The 16,486-nt window shown below is 46.4% G+C and overlaps 1 protein-coding gene and 1 long non-coding RNA gene across 8 annotated transcripts in view; one reads left to right on the top strand and one right to left on the bottom strand.

The window, feature by feature from the left end:
- Positions 1 to 11,209, top strand: part of FGF13 (fibroblast growth factor 13) — a 263,484-nt gene extending 252,275 nt beyond the window's left edge. For all 5 annotated transcript variants that reach the window (XM_053274439.1, XM_053274444.1, XM_053274441.1 and 2 more), the window contains 2 exons: positions 5,253 to 5,451; positions 9,453 to 11,209. In XM_053274439.1, coding sequence (XP_053130414.1) covers positions 5,253 to 5,451; positions 9,453 to 9,589 — 336 coding nt within the window. In that variant the 3' untranslated portion in view covers positions 9,590 to 11,209. The remainder of the gene's footprint in view (positions 1 to 5,252; positions 5,452 to 9,452) is intronic.
- Positions 8,303 to 16,486, bottom strand: part of LOC128335736 (uncharacterized) — a 43,627-nt gene continuing 35,443 nt past the window's right edge. Inside the window, exons 4-6 of one of the 3 annotated variants that reach the window (XR_008311706.1) lie at positions 15,228 to 15,293; positions 15,001 to 15,119; positions 8,303 to 8,757 (exon numbers count right to left, since the gene is read on the bottom strand). This is a non-coding gene — a long non-coding RNA (uncharacterized LOC128335736). Of the gene's footprint in view, positions 8,758 to 12,644; positions 13,861 to 15,000; positions 15,120 to 15,227; positions 15,294 to 16,486 lie in introns of those variants that run through there. The other 2 variants (XR_008311705.1, XR_008311707.1) reach the window with 2 other exon arrangements.

Raw genomic sequence — 16,486 nt, 5'->3', positions numbered from 1 at the left:
ACCTGGAACCAGCCACCCCCACCGCAGTTTCTCCTCTGGGTCTCCTTTAATCGAAAGACTAATTGGAGCAGACACCCCAGCTTTGCCTGAGTTGCTTTCAGGTTTTAAATCTATTGGATTATAATTGCCTCCTCTCCGAAGGGAGCTGGAGCGGAGAAATTAGATGCGCGGCTCCAGGTACCGCGGATCTGAGCGCTTCTGCTAATAGGACGTGAAAGGCCTGGGGAAAGGACTCGGAGGAGCGGTGCCCCCCCCAGCCCAACACAGAGCTCCTGCTAAGCGTAACGAAGCAACAGGGCCTGATCCAGCACATTAGGCACACAGCGCGACATGCAGGTCCAGGACCTTTCCAAGGCAAGAGGAAGCAGCATCCCAGAAGCTGACCGCAACGCTGTACCCTCTCCTGCCCCCTTTCTCAAGCAGAGTCCACCCTCTTTTTTGCCTTTGGATGGGTGACTACATGTGAGCGCTGTCACCCTTAGGGGCTGGGGAATGCAGCAGCTCAGAGGAAGAGCATCTGCTTGCATGCAGAAGGTCCCAGGTTCATGCCCTGGCAGCATCTCCAGGTAGGGCTGGGAGAGAGACTCCTGTCTGAAACCTTGGAGAAGCTGCTGCCAGTCAGTGTAGACCAGGGATTCTCAACCTTGGGTCCCCAGATGTTATTGGACCTAAACTCCCATAATCCCCAACCAAAGGCCACTGGGGCTGCAAATAATGAGAGTTGAAGTCCTATAACACCTGGGGACCCAATGTTGAGAATCCGTGGTGTAGACGATACTGAGGAAGCTCGACTAGTGATCTAACTTGTTTAGGCGGCTTCCTGTTTAGGGATGGGGCCGTAGCTCACTGGCAGAGCATCTGCTTTGCCTGCAGAAGGTCCTGAGTTCAGTTCCTGATGGCATCTCCAGGTAGGGCTGGGAGAGAATCTTGCCTGGAACCTTGGAGTAGCCACTGCCAGTCAGTGTAGACCATGCCAAGCCAGAGGAGCCAATGAACCTGACGCGGTAGGAGGCAGCTTCCTCTGGTTTGCCCCATCCCAAGTTGGGCTTACTTTTTGAATAAAAACGGTGGTGGCAGTGGCGGGGTGTGAATTTCTTAATGGTGGAGGATTTCCAAGGGAGGACTGACATCCCTTCCCCACACCTTCCAGTCACCCCCCCCACACACACACACACATGTGTCCCCACCAGTATTCCCTGTGACAGGGATTCCCATTATCTTGCAGTGCTAACATGTGGTATCCCATTCAAATGCAACCAGGGTGGACCCTGCTTAGCTAAGGGGACAGGTCATGCTTGCTACTACCATAAGACCAGCTCCCCTCTCTTGTAACAGACACTGTCGTAGCGCTGTATTTGTAACCCCTATACTATATTACAAGATGTCTAAAAGACAAATAATTGACCAAGTTGCATTAAAGCCTAGTTAGGAGCACTGTTCTGTCTAACAGGGAATCCCAGATGTTGTTGACGACAACTCCCATAATTCCCAGCCAAAGCCCATCATGGCCGGGGATGCTGGGAGTTGTCGTCAACAACATCTGGAATTCCCTGTTAGAGGGAATGCTGGTTAGGAGGAGGGGAGAGTGATCATTGGCCGACGATCTATCTCGTAAGATGATGTAAGATGTGAGAAATCGGGGCTGGCCCTCAGGCTCAAGACATGCAGCACAACCAGAGTACCACTCCGGTGTCTGGTTTCCTGGTGGCTGCAGTCTTGAGTGGGAGCTATGAGAGCCTCCTCCATGCAAAGAGGTGCCTCTCTAAGGGACCCTCTCACTGAAGATGCCTTGGCAGTGCCAGGAGCCCTAGGCTGGCAATGCAAGATGAGGACGTTTGGTGTGGCTGAGTTCTGCATGGGATCATTCGTCTCTGAATGGAGCAAGCCTGGTGCTCCCTAAGCAGCAGCAAATTACTGTGCATCAGCTGTAATCACCCACTGCACACTGTAGGGTTCTGTTTTACTGCTCTTAATTGGATGGCACACTTGGTGGGATTCCTCTCTATTTCCACCAGCTCAGTTTGGGAAGCATCAAGCATCAACAGCCATCTTTTATATTGAAGTTGGTGGGATGCTGTGATCACTGTTCACACGATTTAAACAGAAAATAGAAATATATTCGTGTGTGTGCGTGTGCATGTGCACATTCACGTGCATGCACAAATATGTGCCTAATTTATACATGCATATACAAACACTTGTATATAGACACTCAGTGATAAAGCAGCATCTGCTTTGCATGCAGAAGATCCCAGGTTCGATCCCTGGCAGCATCCCCAGCTAGGGCTGAAGGAGACATCTGTCTGAAACATTGGAGAAGTTGCTGCCAGACAGTGTAGACTGAGCTGGATGAGTGAAGTGTCTGACTCTGTATCCTTATCAGCTTCCTATGTTCACTTGTCTCACACAGCAATATTGATTTCACATACTGTTCAAATCATAGTCAAGGTGGAAGAAATATTTGTGCAAGAACATTTCCTCAAAAATTTGAGGGGTTTGGGCAAAGCGGGGGCTGAAACCGGAATCAGTTGAGGTTTGGGGTAAAGAGCAATCTTAGTGGGAGTGGGCAGGCAAACTTCGAGGGGCCACTCTTTACCCCCAGGACCCCATAGAATAAGTGGGATTCTGGCAAGGATTTCTGGTTTGTTTAGGGGGTTGTTTTTTGGTTTTGTTTTGTTTTTTATGGAGGTCTCCATTGCTCCCCCAGATGCTCCCATCAGAGTAATGCAAGATTCTCATGTAACATCACACTCAGGGCTTCAGGGGGAAATGGCTCGGCCGTTAATGGAGTGGCAATTTTCATGTCCCACCCCACAGATTCCACCACCTCACCCTATTTTCACAGCCTTAAAATGTGCCACAAAAGTAGTCAGGCAGCCATACCGGGCCAACCAGATATCATCATCTAGTGGCAAATTAATCTGTAATGATTGTCACACTATCCTTCGAATTTGAGGGTTGATTGATCCCCATTAATTTTACCTTTGTATTTCTAAGCTGCTTTGAATCATCTGCTTAGAAAAGTGAGCCCCAGTATCAAAGGTAGCCTATAAAATGAAACATTGTCTTAAAACTTATCAACAAGACAGAAGTGCAGTAATGGCATCAGTTTGAACATCCACATGTTTGAAATGTACCTCCTAGGAACTATCCAGGGTCCTGAAAGGACTCTGCCATATCTGGAATGGAACCCTTCCGGTCCATCTGCTGCCTGAAGTCCGTTTGCCCCAGATAGCTTGCTGAATCTTTATTTTCTGTATCTCTCTGTGGCCTCAGCCTTGCCAGGCCTGGACAGTCACTATGATGCATGAATTGCAATGAAAATTATTTTTCCGATGACGCAAAGCGCTCCTTGACTCTGTTGGTCTCCACCTCTACCCCTTCTGTTTACCCACCCTGGAAAGCTGCAGGCTTTCAGTTTTGTGTGTGCTCATATGTCTGCGTGCATGTTTCTTTATAGCTTCTGGATCTGCAGAAGCCAAATACAAGTAAATCACTGCAAAGCAGCTTGGGACTCCGAGATGGCGGGCAGGACACCCACACACCATGCAGTGAGCATAAATCTGAAAGGCAGGAGCCGACCTGTTTCATTTGTATGTTTGCTTTGTCTTATATTATTTATTTGAAACCTGCACACTCTTTCACTCATAAAAGCAGCAGTGGGGGTGGCAGTTTTTCTCTGCCAGCTGGCAGCCCAGTTCTGGCATCAGACTGGACCAGACCGAACTGGACATGAGCCATGGGATATAACTGCTAAATAGAGCCTCTCTATGCAACACCTGAATACAAGATACTGAGGATAGGGAAGAGGTGGGCCCTTGCTTCTCGCCCTCAGTACATGAACACCCAGCAGAAGAAAGCTGGCTGCTGTTGGGGTGAGGATGAACCTGTTCCCCAAAACACTAGTACAGCTGTGCCAAGTGGGATTTGCATTGAGTGATATGTTGCATTTTGCTTCCAACCCCAAATCTACACACAGGGCCAGAGAGATGGCTCTCTGAGTCAGGACCATGTTTGAACTTAATCCATAAGGGCTTGGTCTTGACCTTGAAAACCCCTAATTGTAGAGCTTAATCCATAAGGACTTGACCCTGACATTTCACAACTGTGTAACTTAGACCTGAACTTGACATGTCTGTCTGTCTGTATATCTGTATATCTACATATATATACACACACACACTTATACTTAGTGTTGATAGACACCTAAGTATGTGTCTATATACATGTAGACACTAAATGTTTCATGTCTAAACATTTTTATATACACAGTGTCTATACAGGGAGAAACTAAGTAAACTATAGAGAGAGAGAGAGACTAAACATAAAGTGTCTATATATACTTATAGTCACTACTAGACTCTATGTGTTGATATACTAAAGTAAGTTGTATCTAATAAATAAATAACTCTAATAAATAAATATCTTCACACCTAGTGTCTATGTAGACACAATGTCTATATCTCTATGGACTATATATATATATATATATAGAGAGAGAGAGAGAGAGAGAGAGAGAGAGAGAGAGAGAATCTAGTGTCTTAGGCTAAGTGTCTACATGTACTAAGTGTGTATGTATAGACGCTTCATTTTCAGTGTCTATTTTCATCTTTATTTATTATTATTTCTCTATGTAAACCACTTTGGGACGTTGAAAAGTGGTTTATAAATAGTAGTGATAAAATATCACCATTGTGCCTGTTACGGAGCCTGATATCTGTTTGTGTATCTGTTTATTCAGTGTGGGTTTCCAGTAGCTCTTGTAGGCTTCAAGGACATCCAGCCTGCAGGATGCTGATAAAAGGGCATAAATAAGTAATTGCAGCATAATGAGGTAGCCAGTCGAAGTTGTTTTAACATCGGTCGGTTGGTTTAAAAAGCGTTTATTCTCGGTGTTCTTGCTCTGAATTTTGCACTTACAGGCTTTTCCCCTCCTCAGCAGAGAACCGTTTACCTCCTTTTTTCCTTGCTGGCACTCATTATCCGATAACAAGATTCTCTTTCTGATCAATATTTCTTCACTTCAGATTTTATTATCAGGCTGCTCCCAGAACCTGTCCACGTGTTTCAGAATTGTGTTATTTCTCTGGCTGATTTTTTTCCCCCAGGACGTGGTTCCCTAAATGATGAGGTGGGGGCAGAGTGGGAGGGAGAGGTCCTTTGTCTCATGCCACCCAGCAAACTATCAAATGGTCCTGCATTAGTCGAGTGGGTGCTTGGCGTATATTGATCCCTCTTCCCCTTCCTTGCAGGAACATTTCACGCCGGAATGCAAGTTCAAAGAATCAGTTTTTGAAAACTACTATGTGACCTACTCCTCCATGATCTACAGACAACAGCAGTCAGGAAGAGGCTGGTACTTGGGGCTTAACAAAGAAGGCGAAATCATGAAAGGAAACCACGTGAAGAAAAATAAACCAGCAGCACACTTTCTTCCAAAACCATTAAAAGGTAAGTCAGCAGCAGCTTCCTCCAATATTCACAGATGAGCCTTGTCTGCCTCCCACTAGGGATGTGCAAATTGATTCAGATACAAAACATTTTGTACCTTATAAGGATTCATTACATACCTTCATTTCTTCTATTCATTTTGACTGTCTTTTCAACAGCACCAACTGTCAACTGCCATGTGCCAACTACACCCCACTCCCACCCGCAAGGCAGTGGGGCACTACTCAGTTTAAGTGCCTAATGGGTAGAGGCTACCACCCAAATTGCAGAGGAATTGGGCAAAGGGCTGGTTTTTGGTGAATTGTTGAAGGTTCAGTGTCTTTGGGGCAGATTTGGGGCATAAAGCAGGATCTGGGGTAGAAGAGTAGGGTGAGGTGGTAGTGCCTAATGGGTGGAGGCTACCACCCAAATTGCAGAGGGGTTGGGCAAAGGGCTGATTTTTGGTGAATTGTTGAAGTTTTTAAGGTTTTTCCCCATAAGGTATAATGGAGGTGTATCGCTTCACTTCAGGGGGAAAGGGGTAGCCTAGAGTGTGTGGGGTTGGTGGTAGTGCCCAAAGGGGGGCAAGGAAGCTACCAGAATTTTTTCAAAGGATTTGGGCAGAGGGCTGATTTTTGGTGATTTGTTGAAGTTTCCGCATCTTTAAGGTTTTTCTCCAAAGGGAATCATGTAGGTTTCATCAGCCCCATAACTGCACTTGTGGGGTGCTAGGGTGACCCAGAGGGAGTGGTGGTGTAGTGAACAGAGGGTGCCAGCCACCCCCATGGGTTTCTAACCCATGGGTTTCAGGGTTCTGTTGTTTCTGAGGTGTTCTGAGTGTAGATTCTCTGGTAGCAAATGAGATTTTCAATACAAACCATGAATCCACTCACTCTCATTTGCTACCATAGAATCTACACTCAGAACACCTCAGAAACAACAGAACCCTGTACCCCATGGGTGAGCAACCCATGGGAGTGGCTGGCACCCTATGTGCACTACATAGCTTGATAACAACCAGACTCTTGCCGAGGAACAAAATGGCTTTAGGGTCAGAAGGTCAACTATGGATTTGATTGTTGTGTTACATCTGGCAGAAAAATATTCAGGGAAGGCCCCAGGTGCATTATATACAGCATTTGTGGACTTAAAGTTCGCATTTGATTCGGTCCCGAGAGGTAGGCTGTGGGAGAAACTTGCTGCAACAATCATCGTTAAGAGATAGCTTTACTTGAGGTTTAAACTCAAGAGCCAGTGGAGCCAGTGTGGTGCAGTGGTTAGAGTGCTGGACTAGGACCGGGGAGACCTGAGTTCAAATCCCCATTCAGCCATGATACTTGCTGGGTGACTCTGGGCCAGTCACTTCTCTCTCAGCCTAACCTACTTCACAGGGTTGTTGTGAGGAGAAACTTAAGTATGTAGTATACCACTCTGGGCTCCTTGGAGGAAGAGCGGGATATAAATGTATAAATAAATAAATAAACAAACAAACAAACAAACTTCATGATGATACTTCATTAAGGGTCCGTCTTAACAACATAGGCCAGGTGACTAGGTCGATTATTACGAGGCGGGGGATTCGGCAGGGATGCATTTTGGCCCCTATGCTTTTTAACTTTTATATCAATTCTCTAGTCACACACATGAAGAAACTAGAGTTCCATCCGCCTAAATTAGCTGGCAGACACGTTAATGTTTTACTTTATGCGGACAATGCAGCGCTAGTCTCAAGAACTCAAATTGGCCTCAAAAGAGCATTACGGGCGTTGGCAGATTACTGTACCACCCAGGAGTTATCCATAAATTATGACAAAACCAAAATTATGGTCTTCTCAAGTAGACCTAGAAATTGTACTTGGCCCTTAAATGGTCATAAATTGGAGCAAGTGAGGTAATTTAAATATTTAGGATGGGTTTTGCAAGCAAACAAGAGTTTCACTGCTCATAGGGATTATGTAAGCCTCAACGCCCAAAGAGTTGCCTCGGTGATCCGTTCCTTGTATACCAGAAAATGTGCCCAATCAGTTCAGGTAGTTCTTGAACTTTTCAAGGCCAAAGCTTTGGCCCTGCTTATGGTGGGTGCGCAGATAGGTGCCTATTCTATCTTCAGGAGGATGGAAACTGTTCAAACTAAATTCCTCAGGGGTATACTGAGAGTTGCTCAGTCTATCCCCAACACATGCCTCAGATTGGAAGTAGGCTGGCCTACAGTTGAGGCCAGAATTTGGAAGGCCATGTTTGGCTATTGGCTCAAGCTGTTTTTTCGCCCTGATGGGCTTGCCCCGCTAGTCTTAGAAGATTCTTTTAAGACCCGCTGGAAATGGGACATCGACAATAAATTAAGCAGGTTAGGTTTCTCACTCCCGGTGATAAGACAGATGGGCCTCGAGAAGGCCTCTGATGCCATAAACCAACGTATAATGGACATTGCCAAGCAGGAGGATGTTGGTAAAATAAGATCTGGGGTTTTTATGGGGGCCCAAATTGACAGATGGCGCCTGGCTAGATACCTGATAAAGCTATCTTTCGTTGGACATCATAGAGCAATGACCACGGCCAGACTCAATGCCCTTCATTCTGCCGTCTTGGAAGGGCGATTCCAGAAAATCCCCTATCCTCAGAGATTGTGCCCGTGTGAAGCGGAAGATGTTGAATCTACTAAACACGTTCTGTTGAATTGCTGTTTTTATAAGGATCTAAGAAAAGAATTGATCTCCCCCCTTTTAAGAGATCATAGGTTGATCTCAGGCCAGGAGAGAGTGGAGTTTTTACTCACAGACCTGGACGATTTCATCTCTGCAAGAGTTGCCAAGTTCCTTTGCATTGCAAGTAAACTTCGCAGAAGAGATGTTGAGGGTAGATGTGGGCATAGCACATTAGGAGGATGAATAGATTATTTATTTATTTATTTATTTATTTTGAACCTTTCCTATGTAACATATTGTAGCTTTTATTGTATTGTTCCTATTGTAGTTTCTATTGATGCTACTGATGTGATGAGATGTATAGTTTTCTGTGTGGTTCTGTTGTAATGAGAGGCCATTGGCTGTAATAACAATAAAGTAAGTTTCCAGCTATTGCTGGAGTTAAAAACAAAAAACAAAAAAAAACTGAGTACAAGACAACTCTAGTTTTCAGATGAGCCCCTTTAACACTAGAGCTCAAATACATGTGATAGTTATCCAAAAGGAAGAGGACTCTGAAGATGACGCCTGATTTCTAAGGTCAAAGAACTTGGGGTGGGGGGTCTAGTCTTGGATTCAGGTGAATGTAGCAGCCATGTGTCTTTTGCAGGGTATTTTGATGCTCTTTGGAGACAGTGGAGACCTGTAACAACATGTTTCTGGTTATTCCTGGATCTCAAGAAGGCTTTCCCTGCTCAGGCTCAAGCCAGCCTGGAGCAGGAACACTCCAAGACCATGAGTTCTGGCCAAGTTCTGGCCTTTGGTACCATCTCAGGGGATGATTGCTCATCGTGATTTTTGGCTACGCCCCCCTCCCATCCCAGAGATGGAAAAGAGGTGATAGGATTGTGGCACTTTCTGTGTGGCATTATCACTCCTCCTTTATCCCTACGCCTCAAATGATTAGGGTAAAATTGCAGTTGTGTTTGCAAAGAGCAAAGGATCAAGGTAACAATGAATGAAATTGTTGTACTGTCTCTGTGGAGTAATCTTTGGAGGACAGTCCTGCCCAGTTCCATGCCTCTGACAACACTGATGGGATTTTATAGTGTTACAATGAACACTGCTGCAGACTAAACATACACAAACACAGGAAACTGCCTTACACTGAATCAGAGCCTTGGTTCAGCATTGTCTACCCAGACTGGCAGCGGCTTCTCCAAGGTTGCAGGCAGGAGTCTCTCCCAGCCCTACCTGGAGATGCTGCCAGGGACTGAGCCTGGTTTCTTCTGCATGCAAAGCTCCAATCCATTCCCCAGACAGCAACTGGACCTTACATTACTGACCCTTCATTACAAACACCAACTTCTTATTCCTTTCTCCTTTTTTTCTTTCCAGTGGCCATGTACAAAGAACCTTCACTCCACGATCTTACAGAATTTTCCCGGTCTGGCAGCGGGACCCCGACAAAAAGCAGAAGCGTCTCCGGCGTGCTAAACGGTGGGAAATCCATGAGCCAACACGAATCGACGTAGCCAGGAGGCCAGTGGAGAGACGTGCCGATGGAACCGACATCTGGAGCCACAGTTGACCCTTCCTTAGCAATCCATCATCCAAACGTTCCGCTCTGGACAAGCCAACAAACTGACATAGGTCACCTCTCTTATCAGCCATTTAGACCTTCTGGTTGTTCAATAATAATATTAATAAAGGAAAGATCCCCGTATTGTAGAATGTGCTTGTGCAGTCTCAAAAAAGGATAGCCAGACAAATGTAACTTGCAACATAAAATTGCACAGAAAAAATAGTCCATATCACCCACTCCCCCCATCTCTCTCTTTAATCTCACCTGTGCTTTGTGGAAGAAAAGAAAAATTAAGAAGCAGAAAACATATTTACAGCACTCGCTGCTGATCTGAATCTGCTTCCCAACTGAGAGAGACCAGACCATGTAAACTCTATAGTTTTTCTTGGCTTATTGAATATCTCGTAAAGGCTTGATAAGAAGAAAAAAAATGCGTTTTTTTAATTTGGGATAGTTTGACTTTTTGATTTCTCAACTCCAATGGGTCTTCTGAGCTGCGTCTTTACAAGCAAATCAATGCTAGTAGTAGTATTATAATGCTGAAAAACTAAACATCAGGTTTGGAGCGGAGGCTCTGTGTCTCCAGCTCTGGCAAACAGTGTTCTTGTGATTTTAACACACTGAAATATATAAATTTTTTATAGATTTGTAGTACTCTGTTTAAAGTCCTTGTGCTGATCCCAGTCTGTAGGAACAAAGGTGTTGCGTTAACCCAAGTCAGTGGAAGATCCCCTTCTTTGAAAAGAGGGATCAACTTATCCCCCTCTGTAGGTTTTCCTTTTTCTCTTCCCTCGCTCTCTCTTAATTACATTTGTGTGTAACATATTTAAAAACAAACAAACCCTGTTCTCGTGGCTTCTTTTCTAAAGACAGAAACTGTGGAATTAAGGTGACTTAACCATTGTTTTTATAAGGGGAAAAATACGTATTTGTAAAATCCTCCTTTCACTTGTACTGGCTACATGGATGAAATTTGGGTCAAAGGAAGCATTACAACACTCACCGCCCCCCTAAAGTACAAATACATGCTGTTGAGAAATTTGGTGTAAAAAAGGCCTCTTCCATCAGCTCAGAGGAGGGTACAGGTGGTGTCCGAGAAGTATCATAGTCCTCCCTTGCGAGGGAAAGATCCACTGCCTAATGGGGCATTGGAAGATCTCTGCTTACCATGAATGGATGGCCGTCTCCATTGCAGCATACTTGCTGTGTTGCACAGAGGAGAGGGATACGATACTTTCGGACACAAAATTCTGCACCCTCCTCTTTGCCCACAGAAGGGCTTGGATCATGCCCCCCCTTTTTTTAAACAAACATGAAAAAAACAACCTTTTGTTAGGTTTCCATTGAGTTCATTATATCCGTTGCATGGGAGAAAGTTGGAGTATTGGCTTAAGAGTTGCATGACGTTAAGATTTTGTGCATTGCTCACCGTTGGCGTCTGTTGCCGATACGTACAAAGCCGACACACGGTTCGGTACGAGCCGTTTCCTGCCGCTTTGTACAAAGGAGATGTTTATTATTTGTTGTATACAACCATGCACTGAATAAACTAATTTATATTAAGATGTGATTTTTACAAAAAGACCAGCTTGTTGATTTGTTCAAAAATGGATCCATTCCGCACGTATCCACGGAAATGTGAGGTGCTGCAGGCAAGGCAACTTAAACTGAAAATGATTGACCTAAGTAAGAAGTTCCCGACCTTGGATCCTCTGGTGATGTTGGACTACAACGCCCATCATCCCCAGCCTCAAAGAACGAAGGAGATGATGGAGAATTGGAGCCCAAGTTTGCAGACCCCTAATCTAACATAAACCCAGGTGGCCTTTAACCAGAGGTTAAAAGTCAGGGCCACAATCAGCTACAGTTAATTATGACTAAGACCACAATCCTTAGGAACGATACTGGAGAGTAAATCCCATGGATGTTTATAGAACTTATTTCTGAATAAATATGTATAAATATGTAGAGTGGGGGTGGGAAACACTCAACTAACAAGCTACTAGGCTTGTTCGTCGAACGTATGAAGCTCCTTTCTCCTGAGTCATAGTTCATCTAGCTCAGGGGTTAGCTGGGAACCCCTGAGCAAGTTGAACGGGTCGTCTGACTCCGGAGAAGAGAGGAGGAGAATTGTTCCCTTGGCTAAGTAGGGTCTGCCCTGGTTTGCATTAGATGGGTGACTACAGGTAGGAAAAGGGAAGATTGTGCCGTCGAGCCGCTGTCAACTCCTGGTGACCACAAAGCCATGTGGTTTTCTTGGTGGAATACAGGAGGGGTTTACCATTATCTCCTCCCGTGCAGTATGAGATGATGCCTTTCAGCACCTTCTGATTTTGCTGCTGCCCGATATAGGGGTCTCCCATAGTGTGGTAGGTAGTTCTGCTACAGCTAGTAATCAGTTATTTTTAACTACAACTCCCACAATCCCCAAATGAAGGCCATTGCAGCTAGGAATACTGGGTGTTGTAGTCAACATCTGGGTATCTCTGTTACAGGGAACACTGCACGTCAGATATTCCCCTTAGGGGATGTGGCCGTAGCTCAGTGGTAGACCATCTGCTTTGAATGCAGAAGGTCCCAGGTTCACTCCCTGGCAGCATCTCCAGGTACAGCTGGGAAGGACTCCTGCCTGAAACCTTGGAGAAGCTGCTGCCAGTCAGTGTAGACGAGACCAAGCTAAGATGGACCAGTGGCTTGACTCCATATAAGGCAGCTTCCTATGTACCTAGCCTCTGGTCTCCACATGTTGTGGGACTCCAACATTTGGCCCTTGTGGCTGGGGATGGCAGGCATTGTAGTCCGACGACATCTGGGGACTCACGCTTGAGAACCCCTGACAGAAAGGACATCAGTTCAGATGGCAACCCCCCTGGAAACTGCCTTCTACGGAGTCAGACCATGAGTCCCTCTAGCACAGTATTGTCTTCACAGATTGGCAGCGGCTTCTCCAAGGTTCCAGGCAGGAGTCTCTCTCAGCCCTATCTTGGAGATGCCACCAGGGAGGGAACTTGGAACCTTCAGATGCTCTTCCCAGATATTCCCTAAGGGGAAAGAATATCTAACAGTGCTCACACATGTAGCCTCCCATTCAACTGCAAACCCAGCCCTGCTACATGCAATCCTTGAACAAGCAATGCCAGGGGTTGGGTCCAGGATCTTCTGCTCTGCCACTGAGCCCTGGATCCTCCCCATTCTCCCCAAAGTGCTGGTGGCAGCTTCCCTCCCTCCAAGGCAAGGACCTCTAGAAGCCTTTGGCTCTCTGGCTGCTGTCGCCTACACCTCCCATCAACCCCCATTACACTTTGTTGGGGCTGGGGGGTGAGGGGAGTGTGAGTTCACCAACAGCCAAACTCCACAGAGTTCAACAGCCAAGCCTGCCTGCCCCTGCTCTTGGGTTTTGGCCTGCGGGGCCGTGATCCAGCTGGCTTCTGTGGCCATGAGCCTTCTTTCAAAAGGCCTTAAGGCGGGCATGGACATTGCATGGGACTAGGGTTCAAACTGGGTTCCATGCAATCCTCCTGAGCCTTGTGGGTGGGTGCCTTTCCCTCTTTGGGGATTTATTTATTAGCTCCAGTAAATCCATGGGGAAAGAGGTTTATCCATGGCGACTAGTCTGAGGGCCATAGGCCACCTCCAGCCTCAGAGGCAAGATGCCTCTAAATCCCAGTTGCAGGGGAGCAACAGCAGGAGGGAGGGCATGTCCTCACCGCTTGCCTGTGGACATCCCAGAGGCATCTGGTGGGTGGCCCAGGATGCTAAACTGGGTGAGCCTTGGGCCTGATCCAGCAAGGCTGTTCTTGTGTTCCTAAGAGCTTAACTTCTGACTGGGGATAGAAAGTAATGCTGCTGCAGTCATAGAGGAAATCACGAAAGAGCTGATCTACCCACACCAACACCTGTTCCTCCAGAAGTCCCCCCAGTCTACCATCTCCGAAAAGGGGGCAAGAAGCCTCCTGGGAATCAGACACTGATGTGGCCTGGCTCATAGCCATGTGCCTCCTGCCATGGGTCTCTGCACCAAGGGGACCACTTACCTTAGTCCATGAACCAGCTGGGGGGGGCAGGGCCCTCTCGTGGGAGAGATGCTCGTGGTGATTTTGGTCAAGGTCAGCAGTGCTAAAGATGGAAAAGTCATAGCACTGCAAGACATTCAGCTTTCAGGGTGCCCTCGTGCTTTTCTTGTCCTGACCAAGCCAAGTTTGCAATGAGGTTTTAAAAGTTCTGAAAGGTTTTAAAGACACAAAAGGTAAAGGTGAAGTGTGCCATCGAGTCAGTGTCAACTCCTGGTGCCCACAGAGCCCTGTGGTTTTCTTGGGTAGGATACAGGAGGGGTTGACCATTGCCTCTTCCCGTGCAGTATGGGATGATGTCTTTCAGCATCTTCCTACATCGCTGCTGCCCGATATAGGCATTTCCCATAGTCTGGGAAACATACCAGTGGGGATTTGAACTGGCAACCTCTGGCTTGCTAGCCAAGTCATACAAAAAGGACTCTAAAATTGTATCGATGTTGCCAGTTCGAATGAAAATGGGCAGGAATGACCTCCATCCAAAGATCACGTTATGGAGAGAGTACGACCATTTGTTCACTGTTACTCTCATCCTGGCCCCACTCTAACCTTTTCTTTTGTGCAAAAATAACTTTCATTTTACCCTAACTATTTGAGGGTAGGAATGAAGAAGCAGTGATAACACAGAGAAAGAAAGAAAAATTAAAGAAGAAAACACAGAGAAAGCTGTCAGCGCAAGCATGCTGACACCTATTTTCCACCTCTAGGGGGCAGACAGCCCAAAATCACGTGAGCATTCATCCCCTGAGATGGTACCCTTGGCCTGGCTCATGGATTACTTGGGGGATTTTTAAATTTACAGACGAGTGCCCTGTGTCCACCCCACCATTTGGTTCATTTCTTTAGATTCCTGCAGGCCTTGTGGTAGCAAGCATGACTTGTCTCCTTTGCTTAGCAGGGTCTGCCCTGGCTGCATTTGAAGGGGAGACTAGAAGTGTGAGCACTGCAGGATATTCCCCTCAGGGGATGGAGCCACTCTGGGAAGAGCAGAAGGTCCCAAGTTCTCTCCCTGGCAGCATCTCCAAAACAGGGCTGAGAGAGGCTCCTGCCTGTAACCTTGGAGAAGCTGCTGCCAGCCTGGGTAGACAATATTGAGCTAGATGGACCGGTGGTCTGACTTGTATAAAGCAGATTCCTACGTTCCTAGGTCTCCCAGTCGTAGGGAGAAACCTGAGAAAACAAATATCCTTCCATATTCTTACTGAGACAGAGATCCCAACACATTGATTCTTGGGACATCCCCAGTCTTCGTCCTCTCTTCACAGCTCTTCCCTAGACTGGCGATTCCTACCTCTGGCTCAGAGATCCCTGGAGATCCAGAGGCAAAGTCTCATTCCAAAGTGTCCAGACGAGCACACAGCAGCGTTTTCCAAGACGTGGCCTGTGACTGAGTGAGCCAAACGGTTCCTCCTAGAAACGAGAAGTTGTACGTCACAGTTTTGTCTGACAAAGATTAATCGTGTCCCATACTGCAGGGTTTTTTTTAAAATTTCCTGACTAGCCAGGACCAATCAATACCTCATTGTCAGCAGAGCCTGGAAAGGCATTAGAGAGCATCTTTCAGTATAGGAGTGCCTGTATTTGCTGGAAAGAAAAAGGGAGAGAGAGAGAGAGAGAGAGAGAGAGAGAGAGAGAGAGAGAGAGAGAGAGAGAGAGAGAGTTTTCCATTCAAACTGCAAATTCATTCATATATCTGTTCACAGATGCAATTCCAACACTTTAGATTGCAAGATATTCCGGCTGCAACTTCTCAGTCCTGTACTGAATGTGCTAAATTCAGGGTTAAGAACATAAGAACAGCCCTGCTGCATCAGGCCCAAAGCCTATCTAATCCAGCATCCTGTTTCACACAGTGGCCCACCAGATACTGCTGGGAAGCCCACAGGCAAGAGAGAAGGGCCTGCCTGCTCTCCTGCTATTGCTCCCCTGCAACTGGTATTCAGAGGCATCTTGCCTCTGAAGCTGGAGGTGGCCTATAAGACTAGTAGCCAGACAGACGTTGACAGACCTGTCCTCCATGAATTTATCCAAACCCCTCTAAAAGCCATCCAGACTGCTGGCTGTCATCACATCTTGTGGCAGAGAATTCCACAGGTCGATGATGCATTGTGTGAAAAAGTAGTTCCTTTTGTCAGTCCTAAAGTTCTTGGCAAACCGTTAAATGAGGCAAAAGCAGTCTCTAGACCCGTTAAGCAGCCCACATCTAAAAGTAACATGGAAGGGAGACGGGGAGTGGTGGATTTAGAGCATAGGAAGCTGCCTTAGACCGAGTTCGACCATTTGTGGCTCGGTATTTTCTATGCTGACCAGCAGCAGCTTCCCAAGATTTCAGTCTCTCCAGCCCTACCTGAAGATGCTGCCAGGGATTGAACCTGGGACCTTCTGCATGCCAAATGGATGCTCTCTCTGCCACTGAGCTACAGCCTGGTGAACATATCATCTTCTACTTTTGCCCATCTAGCTCAGTACTGTCTACACTAATTGTAAGCAGCCATTCCAGAGTCCCAGGCAGGGATATTTCCAGGGAACCAGAGCAGACGCTGATTAGCAAAAGTGATAATTTATGCTTGCTATGAAGAAGCAAGAAAGGAAAAGTGTTGACACTTTTGAACTCTGGTGCTGGAGAAGACTTTGGAGGAGACCATGGACAGTCAGGAAAACCAACAAATGGATCCTAGAACAAATCAATCCAGAATTCTCACTCAAGGCACCAATGACCAGGCTCAAACTCTCATACTTGGAACACATTATGCGAAGACCCAGCTCCCTTGAGAAGT

Source organism: Hemicordylus capensis, chromosome 11 (assembly GCF_027244095.1).
Source record: "Hemicordylus capensis ecotype Gifberg chromosome 11, rHemCap1.1.pri, whole genome shotgun sequence".
In the NCBI taxonomy this organism is placed as follows: Eukaryota; Metazoa; Chordata; class Lepidosauria; order Squamata; family Cordylidae; genus Hemicordylus; species Hemicordylus capensis.
Note: the sequence above shows the minus strand (reverse complement) of the source record. Positions and strands in the feature narration are given on the sequence as shown.